At 30.4% G+C, this 12,171-nt stretch overlaps 1 protein-coding gene across 3 annotated transcripts in view; it reads right to left on the reverse strand.

The window, feature by feature from the left end:
- LOC145331837 (uncharacterized) overlaps positions 1-11,617 on the reverse strand; it is a 42,754-nt gene extending 31,137 nt beyond the window's left edge. Inside the window, exons 1-6 of one of the 3 annotated variants that reach the window (XM_080176685.1) lie at positions 11,525-11,617; positions 9,952-10,006; positions 9,676-9,735; positions 9,154-9,205; positions 8,709-8,786; positions 3,050-3,103 (exon numbers count right to left, since the gene is read on the reverse strand). In XM_080176685.1, the coding sequence (XP_080032811.1) occupies positions 3,050-3,103; positions 8,709-8,785 (131 nt within the window). In that variant the 5' untranslated portion in view covers position 8,786; positions 9,154-9,205; positions 9,676-9,735; positions 9,952-10,006; positions 11,525-11,617. Of the gene's footprint in view, positions 1-3,049; positions 3,104-8,708; positions 8,787-9,153; positions 9,206-9,675; positions 9,736-9,929; positions 10,007-11,524 lie in introns of all 3 variants that reach the window. The other 2 variants (XM_080176684.1, XM_080176686.1) reach the window with 2 other exon arrangements.
- Between the last annotated feature and the right edge of the window lie 554 nt (positions 11,618-12,171).

Raw genomic sequence — 12,171 nt, forward strand, 5'->3', positions numbered from 1 at the left:
ACCTCACGCATACGACTTATAAGCACAATTTATAGTGCATATTTTTTTACAAAACCTTACGATATAAATGTTTTCTAAACGGTTTATTATCTGGTTAATAAAGTGCAAACAAATCGTATTTGAAGCAATGTTCAATAATTGTTTATTCAAAATAAAAATTCATCTATTTTATTCATGTAATTCAAGCCTCCAAGAATGGCGTATTATTGACACTAAAATTAATCTACGACCTTTTTTCTCCCCAATAATAAATATACCAGCCTAAAAAACCAAATTTTAAAACACAAGAAATGGATGGAAAATTATATGTCATCCTTCGCCCTTTCTATCCTTGGAAAAAATCCACTTAAGCTTTTTAGAATACATCAAGTTTTGCAAATATTCAACATTTTATACTTTTTATGTTGCAATTATCTGACATTTTATGAGCATTAATATAGAAAAAAAAATCTTCATAATGCAAGATTTTTAGATTAAAAGGCATTAATTAATTTTAAAAACTGATATAAAATGACACTAATTTTATTATATGTCTTTTTATAATACATATTTAAACCTTGTTTTTTAATTACTCAATTACTCAAAAAACAAGGGTGTAAGATAGAATAGGTAGATTTCAATCCAGAGAGAGAAGGCTGTTTATTGCAGTTGTCCCCAAAGTTTTATAATACCGTTTTCTTAATCGGTGGTTTAACTACTTTGGGGACTTTAATAAATTTTGATTTGTTGATTCATTAAGTTGAGTGTTCAAACTTTTTAACAACTAATCATTGGGAATGTACATCAATTTATTGGCTAGTGTCTTATCCCTTTAGATCCCTGATTTCAATTAATGTGAAGTTAGTCAATCGAAGCATTTGTTACATCATCAATTTACTAAATTCTAATTTTTTTCAACCATTTGGTAGAAAACCTTGTAGCACAGTATAATAATGTTTTTATCAGTGCTGTTGTAGTAGTTTAAAACTGTTTAAAAGAACATTATGACAGGCTATATTGTACATTGTTTAATAATGTTTGAAAGTGACAATTTAGTTGATTTATACCAAGGTTACTGTATACATAACCTTAAGATGAGCTCAGCTGGTCGACATATTTTTAAGAAAAAGGTAGAGGACATTGGGATGCTTATTACATTAGTCACTACAGTTTTATAATAACGTTATCCTATTAGATAGCTTAAAAACTTTAGGGACTATTATTGAATTTTGATTAGTCGGTACGTTAAGTTGAGTGTCAAAACAACAACAAATTGTAATCTAAAAAAGGAATTAGTTTTGTGTATAATCATTGGGGATGCACATCAATTTAATGGCCATTGTCTTATCTCTTAAGATCCCTGCATTTCTTAGTAGTCAAAATACTTAATGGATATGTTTAAAACATAAATTGATTAAAATCAAGTGAACTAAATACAGGGTGTTTTTTTTTAATGGAACAAAAGTATTGCTTAATATAACCCACTTGCCATTGACAGAAATTAATAATCTATATCTTAATTTCTTCATTGGGTTGGGGAGTTTTATATAAGAAAAAAATACTTGTCAATTTTCAACAAATTATGCCTTAAAAACCGGTTTTTCCAAAGTACCTATTTTTGGAAGATTTTTGGATCATGACCAATTTAAAGAGTGTGCAAAAAAGCGTACATTTTTTAAAAATCAAATTGTGCGGCTTGCGTTAATAGTAGAAAAATGTTACGCAAACCGTTAGAATTGTCATAAACTCTAGTTTTTGGAAATCTATGTATCATATTCATGATATTTTTAGTATAGACGCTACGTTGGAAAATGTGAGAAAGGTTGAAAAGTTTTAGGTAAGTTGGGACATTTTACCACATAGCTCCTAACTATACGTAGCACAGGAATAGTTGTTTAACATCCAAAGACTAGAGTTTATGACAATTCTAACGATATGCATGACATTTTTCTACTTTTAACACAAGCTGCGCAATTTGAATTTTAAAAATGTACGCATTTTTGCACACTCTTTAAATTGGTCATGATCCAAAAATCTTCCAAAAATAGGTACTTTGGAAAAACCGGTTTTTAAGGCATAATTTGTTGAAAATTGACAAGTATTTTTTTCTTATATAAAACTCCCCAACCCAATGAAGAAATTAAGATATAGATCATTAATTTCTGTCAATGACAAGTGGGTTATATTAAGCAATACTTTTGTTCCATTAAAAAAAAACACCCTGTAGTTATTTCTTTTATCATGTATGTTGTTAAACCTAAGACTTTCTGTGGGATAAGACAATGGACCTGGTAATAATTTGATTTATGACAAATGAAATGACCGTTTTGTTAATAGAATTTTTGGTAAAAATGTCAGTTAGCTTGTTATTCCTACGTTTCTAAGCAAAAGTATGCTCTTGTTATAAAACACATGACTTTTGATACAACCCTAACATTGAGATCTGCTTTAGTAAAACTATTTTTAATTATTTTTATTATTTATTTTAGATTGTGTTGTACTTTCCACAGAAAGCTGTCAATGTCTATAAAAAGATGTAATGAATAACTATTCCAGTATGGCTTCGAATCCGATTAATATCCGATGAATTAGAATCGGTTTTCAGCATCATGGATAGCAACGAATAACAGCCATCGATGCTTACAAAACTAGTTTTAATCTTATAACTTTTCATTTAAATTTCCACGATAGGCTGTCTATAATACGATGTGTTAAATATTATTTTAGATTATTTCATGAAATAAAGAATGTATTTTAATATTTCAGATTCATTAATTAAGATCACAAATATACTTTTTTTTACTGAGTTTAAATAATGATTGACATAACCACCAAAATCACTATTGTGTATTGCATTAAACTAGTGGCTGCGCCCCTAGCATCTAGGGGAGGCTCTTTGTTCCAAGATTGAAAAAATATCTTAAAAACTTACATCTTCAAATAAAATAGCCTAAAACCACTCTAAGAACTATTTAAAGTTTCCTTAATTGGAGAACTCAATTGGTTCAGAAGTCATAAAAACACAAGCTTCAGACAAAAAAAAAACTTACTACTTTGTATTATAAGTTACCTGTTTTTCTCATCTTTGTGATCTGATTGGACGCAACACTTTTCTCCAAGTATCCTAAAACAACATAAAAATAAGGTGAAACGTGAAGAATATTGTGATAATATTAGGATTAGGGCAGATACTCTGAGTCTTTAAAGCTTTAACTGCTCGGCTGATCACTGAATGCGAAGGTTGCAATCTTGATCTTTAGAATCAAAGTTACTCTTTATTTTGTACCTGATGTATGTTTGTTTTTTTGTTTATTTTTTATTTAATCAATGACATTGCTTTGTTATGATTCAAAAAAATATAATGAAGGTAGATAGATAGAAAGATTATTCAGTCAGACGTAATAATTTAGATATGTGTTTGGAAATTTCAGGAATATAGTAATCTATGACTTTAAAATATATCTACGCCCCTTTCACACTAATAAAAATCAGGCACTTAAAAAGAATTTTTAATGAATTAATGGCGAAAGGGGTAAACTAAATTATCATTCATTGTAATATCCATGACCATGTAGCCCTGAAAATCATAAGAAAATAACTTTGCTTGCCCACGGAACCAAACAAGAATGATTCTGATTATGGTTAGAAACAAATTCTTGTAGAAATCGCAGCTTTCTCTATCTAAGCCTGTCTGTACGTCCGTTTGTCCGTCCGTCTTGCTGACTGCTCGTCGATCTCAATTCGGTGGCTTCAAATAAACAATTTTTGTACTCTAATTAAATCTTGATTTATAGATTTAAACTAGCTGACTTTTTAAACAATAATTTTAACTGAAAGTAAGTGTAATTTTGTTTATCATCATCATATTTGTACATCCAATCCATATCGATCTCCATTGTCTTATCCCTTAATAACCTTGGGTTTTGTAATTATTTTTTTGTGCTTTGCCTCTAAAATATGCTTTTATGTCTATAAACGTTTAAAAACACAAAAATGTAATGTTGTTTAATTTGTTTATTTTCTTGATTATCAAGGATGTCTTTGTTTTATTTGTTCCAAGAATTTCTAGGATTTTAAATTAAAAGTAAACAGTTAGATCAAGATCGTAACATTCCACAAAAGAAGCTGCTTAATCTAAAAAGTACCAAGGACATCTATACCTATTATATACAGTTAGGGAGTTGAATCCATTTTTATAGAAGCAGAAATATAATCTATGATTACGGTTTTGACCCTCTAAAAAATGTAATCTACCATTCCACTTTTCCTTTTTTTGGTGATGATATCATTAACGCTGATTCCACTTTCAATAGAGGCGAAACTGAAATTGATGTTTAAATTATTGTCGCTCAATTGATAATGAGCAATTCTAGTTAAATGACTTAAATTATAGTATTTATTTTAGGTTACTGATCACAAATTCAACAAGAACAAATATTACTAGTGATACAACAATAAGTTCATAATTGATATAAAAGAAGACATCTGTGACAAAAAATATCTTATGGCATATTCAGAAAATAAAAGTTTATATCAAACCGTTCCAAGCACGTGTCTATTGATTTGTTTGGGTAGATATTTAGGGAAGAGTAATAGGTGTTTACATGTATTATAATACTCATAATAAAGGATGTTTGTCTGTTTGGCTGTCTGTACCGAAGGATCTTGCTAACCACTGATGCCGATATTGTTCTCCTTTACAGGGTAGCTTCTCATAGGTTCTTGGAAAGGTTATAGCTATTTTAGGGGAGCTTATCATCACCAATTAATGGCTAATGAGAGGAGAATTGGGGGGTGTACGAACATCTACTTTCTATTTTATTTTCAAAAGAAAATGATCCCAGAAAACCATCCATGGAACATATCGGTCCAGCGGTTAGCGAAAACATAAATAATAGACAGATATACATCCTATTACTTTTATAACAAAATTATGTGCATGCATGTCAAAATACGACCTTAGATATAAATGCAAGTGTCAGCAAGACGCACTGACGACCATACTTTCCATATAGTGTAGCTGAGCTACTTTTTACATTTAAGTTTTTAAAGAAACACTCTTGATCGTCGCCTAATGGTTCTTAGAAATTTGGATCAGGAACTTAAATCTTTTCTTGCAAGTAAAGCAATTACATCATAAAGAAAAGGGGTAATATAAGAAAGTAATCTTTAACACACAAAATTGAACAATTTTAGTCAATAATTGAGGAAGTGAGGTAAAAAATAATGCAAGATAAGATAATATTAATAGTTGTGAAATTCTGCTATTTGTGGGTCGTAGATCAATTAAAGAAACAGATAATTACATCATAAAAACAGAGGAATAGTAAAATAAAAGAGAAATCTTATTCTCAAAATTTATGCATGAAAATCCGCATTTGGAAGTAAAAGAAATGATTGTAGATTGATTTTGAAAACCATGACATCGTAAAGAACTTCATATATCCCATAACTGTATGACGTTTACGAATATTTATTGCACATACATATTACATACTTGATACGTACAAGTACACTATTTTATCTTTAATAATAATTGTACAGAACTATAGTAAATGAAAGAGTTACTGTGCCACAAGAAAACTAAATTAGGAAGTTTTTCTAAATCCAGACTTAAATTATTATTTTTGTTGACCGATATCTCTGGCCAGACAAACACACTAACTTCAGGAATCTATAGGGTAAAGACAATGGCCGATATATTTATGTCATCCCCAATTGTTATACATAAAATTATCCCTTATGTAGATTACAAATAGTGATTGAAATGTTTGGACACTAAACTTAATGAACCAACCAATTAAAATTTAATAATAGTTATTATTATTATTTGATTCTTTATTTGTCTTAATTATATACATAAAAACGTTTACATCTGAATTATAAGAGTTATTATAACAATATTAAATAAAGATTATTCAAGATATTCTCTTTAAAAAAGTGTTAGTTGATTGTAAACCAGAAGTAAAAAAAAGAGAAAGAAAAATTGCCGTTTATCATAAAAGGTGTACATTTAAATTAAGTCAAGACTTATTCAACAAATCTATTCTCAAAATATGTCAATTTTATACTAAAAAGATAGAACTTCAGTAAGTTCTAGAAAAAAATAAGGGTCATTAAGAAATTAAAAAAATGTTTATGATACAAATGTTAGGTCAATACTAATCCTAAATATATACTGATTAAAACTGTGTAACGGATACAAAGCTGAACTTTAAATTGTAAATGATGGATAAATAACAGCTTATACCAATAACGAACCTAATTCGGGGGAAAAATCACGAAACCTATACATGTTTTTCAGCTGTCGTTGGGGGGCAACACATCGTAATATTGACGACCTCTCCATTTGCCCCCTAAATATTATTTTAGAATTAAATCCATTGTTTGTTATACCTATCCCTGGATAAATAAGTGTGGCCTGTTAAATGAAAACTGCAGAATGCTTTAATGGGCAGACTACCGAAAGCTTCACCTCAAGAATATTGTTTAGGTTATATACTGACCCTCTATTGGATGAGGTAATTTTTCTTGTCTAGTAATAGTAAGTTGTTGAGCCAACGAAAACGAAAATGTTATTGTAAAACTATAGGGACTAGTGTAATAAACAGCCCAATGTCTCCTTCCTCCCTGCACTAACCTATAATTCCATAATATAAACAGTAGAATGCCAATCAAATTAACCCCTGCTTCTAATTATATTTGTTAATTTTGTCAAATATGGTAGCGCAGCAATAACAATTATATAACTCGTAAATCGTAGATGTAGCAGGTTAAATAACTCATCTTATTCTATGCAAGTCAAATTTAGAATTAATAAAGATATATTAGTTGCTTGCTACTAATACAGTACTTCCTCCCTCATAGACCTAAAGCCTGTGCTTTAAGATTTGTGGAATAAGAAAGTATGGTAATAGATATGTTCCAATTTCAAAATAAGGAATTTTCCCAACTAACCAAAAGATTAAAGCTTTATATAATCTGAGAAAATAAATTTATAGATACAAAAGAGGAAAGTCAAGAATATATATTAATATAATTTTATTACGAATTGTTTACAGACAACCTTTTTTGTAAGGGGGTGGGAGGTTGCTAAAATTAGGGGTTTCAAATGTTTGAAACCGCCGTAGGAAACTACCTTATTTTAAAGTTGTTAAAAAAAATTCTATTTACTTAACTAAATGTATCTTTATCAGAAATTTTAAACATTTATATTCAATAGAAGCAAAAGTAATAAATTTTCTCAATTGAAATTACATTCTTCACCACAATGAACTTGATAAGTAGAGGAAAAGGGTGTGATTAACTAAATGAATTTAATCATCCAACTTTGATAGCAGCCAATGAATTAAATTTTATCATAGAAAATTCTGGGATAAGATGTCAAAGTACAAGCCAAGAATAGGCTAAAAATGGTAGACTTCAACGTCTGCGAGTTAATAAAAAAATTATTACTTCATGTAACGAGATCCCTAAAATCTTCATTTCATTACAAAATGTCCACCCTTGTACAATACCAAAGAATTAGATTTTATTTTGTGGAAGGCAGCAAATGAAAAACATTAAATGTATATTTCTAGATAAAATTGTTTAGAAAGGCTGAAAATAATCTGAAAATAAAACAACTTACACCAAAGAGAAAAAAAGAGTTTGTATAAAAGTTTATTCGAGGATGCGAATAATATTATGAAAAAAAACTAAATTATTCTTAATAGAATGTTAAAAAAGTGACCATAAACTGGGATTTAGCAAATTTGTAAAATTTTAAGTAAAACTAATCAATCCCCCCCCCTTCTTTTTTTTTTTGGGGGGGGGGGGGAGGAAGGGAAAACCATCCTTAAGTATATGTATGACATGACAATAATATATATCTCAATTGTAAAAACTAAGAGCTTTGAACCATTGAGCGAGGAGTCATAGTTTTTATTTAATAGGAATTAGAGGTTTAGAGAGTTACTATGACAGCTCTAGATAGAATATAAATTTGTTATGACCTGCAGGGTATCAGCTTATATCAACAATGAAATAAATTCGTAAAAAACACAAAACCTATACGTGATTTTTAGCTATAGATTGGAGCAAGTGCAACACATAATAACATCTGCAACGCCTACAAAAGACCTACTCTACAAAAGACCAACGCCTACAAAAGACCTACTCTACAAAAAATCGTAATGCTAGAAGGTCATGGCCGTAGAGCTCGGCCCCCTGGCCTGCCTAGCCGCGGGCGCTCGGCCCCCTTGCCTATAACCTAACCTAACCTAACCTAACTTATATGTAATAATGTATGAATGTTTATCGTACATTAACTTAATTATATTTTAGAATTTCGTTGATTTACAAAAAGTGGTTGGTAGATTTTTTTTTCAAATTTTAATATTTTTTTACAATATTTAGGTAAGGTTAGGTTAGGTTATATGCAAGGGGGCCGAGCGCCCGTGGCTAGGCAGGCCAGGGGGCCGAGCGCTGCGGCCATGTATTGATTATGTATTACTTTATTAATAAATTTGATGTTTATATAACAATATATATTCGTAGGTCTTTTGTAGAGTAGGTCTTATGTAGGGGTAGGTATTTTGTAGAGTAGGTCTTATGTAGGGGTAGGTCTTTTGTAGAGTAGACCTTTTGTAGGGGTAGGTCTTTTGTAGAGTAGGTCTTTTGTAGCAACGCCATTATATTGTTGTATGTACAATTACATAAATGTTGTGTACTATGTAGACTTTGTGTACCTGAATTCATTGATTGGTAGACCATCCACTGTGCAGTATCCGTCCACATAAGATTCTCTTACCAAAAGGTAGGGCATTCTGATGAAGAAAGTTTGATAATTAAATAATGTCTTTAAAGCCTTCACCCCCCATTGCCATTTTGTCAACAAGTGCTGATACATTCAAAATTTTATCAAATTTGAAAAAAAATCGATTCATGCGGACAAATAAGAAGCTTTAGTGTTTTCCTCTTAGTGCTTATCGAGCAATGAAACCTCCCAACTTATTTTATTTTTAGATAAATGTAAAAAGGGGGCGTTCGACGTTCATATTCCTAACCCTTACAGGGGCCTATTTCCGCGGGGTCCATATCTTTGGTTCCCTTACCCTGCAGGGCCTTCCACTAAACATGGAATGTAAACTAATCTAAATTGACCTATTTCAACAATAAATATCAAACATTTTCCTTGATTTATTTATGAAAATGATGTAAAAAAAATTTTGGTCACAGCAGAAATCTTATTTTTGATAAAACATTAGTATACAATGGATAAGACAATTGTTGTCTTCCTAGAACTTTCCCTTATCATTTTTGTAACTTTTAAAAATAAATTATGAAATAAATATGCGTTTTGAATTAAAATGGCTAGTCTCTAATTAGGAGATATACACAGACTTACAGTCTAAAACAAAATAAATCTTTCTTCTTTTTGAATATTTCTATTAAGGAGGGTTGACTTCCCATAACTATATAGGGCGGCCCCTAGAGGCTAGTGGCGAAGCCGCTAGTCTTTTATAAAGCAAATAGTTTTCAATCCTTTTAATCATATTATATAGACATAATTAATAGACTAAAGTACACATTTTGGTATTTTTTGGTTAGTCGAAAAGGTGTTAGTTTGTTATTAGTGTGTATTTACATAAATAGTCATAATTTTAAGTATTGTTAGAATTTTCGCTGATCTCTAAGGACACTAATGTTTTATACCCTCTGAATATTAAACTCTGATTTATGTCATCTTCATGAAGAGAGAGAAAGGGAAGGTATCTAAAAAGTATATTTAGATAGAACAATAGGCAAATTTTTATTCTTTTTATTTCTACCGCGGAAAAGATAAAAACAACTTTAATTATTTGAGTTAATTATTTAGTAATGAATACCGCTATATCATAATTATCTTATAAGACGAATCTTTCTTAAAGTAATCAACATTAACATTTCAAAGATTTTTAGTTGATTACCCATTGTGTTATCCTTATATCCCTGGAGAGATTTGGAATAACTCTGGCCAATAGCGCTGAATACATTACTGGACGCCCTGAAACAAAAAAATAAGGAAAGCTACTCTAAAAAAAATTGTTGTCTAAAAAGGTGAAAATCAACCGGATTTAAATGATTAAGGTTATAAATTTGTTAAGCTTCTATATTCGTAACTTATTGTTATAGGAATCACCATGCAAAGTTTGAATTCGAGAGTACAATTCTAACCTGTTTAAATTAACGAAAAGAGCCAACTGTCTCGGATGGACGGACTTACCCTAATTATAGAAAAGCTTCGATTTTATAATTACTAACAAAATAACAATAAAGATTTAAGGGGTGTATGACTTTTTACATTTTACTTGGTTGATTGCCAAATGGGTGTAGGAGGGTGGAAACCTAAGGGAGTGGATCAACCCACTTTTAATTTTGTAAAGTTTAATAGGAAAATGTTTAATGGCAATTTTCAGCGCTGCAATAAAAAGAAACAAGGATGACAACATCCATAAAAGCGAAGCTCTGAAACGGTAGGACAAACGGACATTAACACCTGTATAATGTCAGAACTGAATAATCAGAATGCGAATGTATAAGAGTCAAAGCAAAATTGTAAGTAAAGTTATTGAAAAACTGCTTGATACAGGATAATAATTATGGACATACTTACATTTTTAGGACTTGATTATAGAGTTGCTTCGCTTATAATATTGTACTTTGTTGTCCCAGGAATCAGTATACCAAAAATCAGACCAATCGGATAATTAGGTCACATACAAATTTGTTGTTAAAAATGTAAAAAAAATCAACATGTTTAAAATGGACGTACGGACATTCTGGTAATGATTATAGAGTTGCTACGCTTTCTAACTCGTACCTAACTATTACAGGAATCACCATGCAAAATTTGAAATCTATAGGACAATTCTAACATGCCTAAATTAACGAAAAAAGCTATTTAAAAAAGTAAAAAAATTAACATGTTTAAAATGGACGTACGGACATTTTGGTAATGATTATAGAGTTGCTACGCTTTCTAAATCGTACCTAACTACTAAAGGAATCACCATGCAAAATTTGAAATCGATAGGACAATTCTAACATGTCTAAATTAACGAAAAAAGCTATCCGTGACGGACGGACGGACGTACGGACGGACGGACGGACGGACGTACGGACCGACCCTAATTATAGAAAAGCTTCGCTTTTAAAAACATTTTATGAAAAAAAATATTTTATTGTAAAAAGGCATTTAAATGTAGATTATAAAATCAAATCCTCTTGCTATCTAGTCTCATGTCTGCTCTATAAATTTCCTAATATGCATTAATTTAAATTTATTGTAATTGTCAGGCTTACTAGTACATATACTTACTGGCTGATCTAAGGATTTTGCTATACTGGAGTACAGAATACGGACCTTATTTATTATGCTTCCATTAGGCCTTCCAAATTGTTATCTTTTTGTCCAATTTAAAGGTGAAAGTAAAATTTTGTAAGGCAAATTTTGAAGTTTCATAATAATGGTCTGGTTTTTGTGATCCGACACGTTAAATCTAGTGCTCCCATACATACTTACCATTACTAAACAAGAGGAAATCTTCTTAATCTAATCATTTCAAGTATATATACATACAGTAAAACACAAATTATCTGAAATAGTTATATTATAAGGATAGGAGCATAAATATTCAGTAATATGGTATGTTTCCCAATTTTATATTGTAACACATTTCATTTTAAATGAAATAAAAAATGGTAATTAGAAATGTAAAAAATAAGAATATAATTATTTTATTTAGATTACCTAGCTGCATTAGTTTTATATTCTCTTGCAATCGTAGACAGACTTGCACAAAGTTTAGAAAATTTGCTTAAGAACCAGAAGTATGCAGTATGGGGGAATAGGAAGGGATATACATCCTCCTAACAAAATCATGGGATTGGATAACCCTAAACCTCCTTTCATCGGGGGTCCCCAACCCCATGCTACACCAGCCTAAAACATACAAAGGGGGGTGTACGAACCCCATTTCAAAAAAATTTAACACTAATCTTAGTTTTTTTAGTATTTATAAATGCAAAATAATGTGCTGTATCAAGTTTTTAGTGTTACACATATGTATATTCTATAAAAATTTTATCAATATCCTTATAAACCATACCAATACCAAGGATCTCCTAAAAACCAGAGTTTCTTAATAAATTTTTGTTTGTATTGAACAA

The sequence above is a fragment of the Acartia tonsa genome, chromosome 11 (assembly GCF_053477335.1).
Source record: "Acartia tonsa isolate MP-2025a chromosome 11, ASM5347733v1, whole genome shotgun sequence".
Lineage (NCBI taxonomy): Eukaryota > Metazoa > Arthropoda > Copepoda > Calanoida > Acartiidae > Acartia > Acartia tonsa.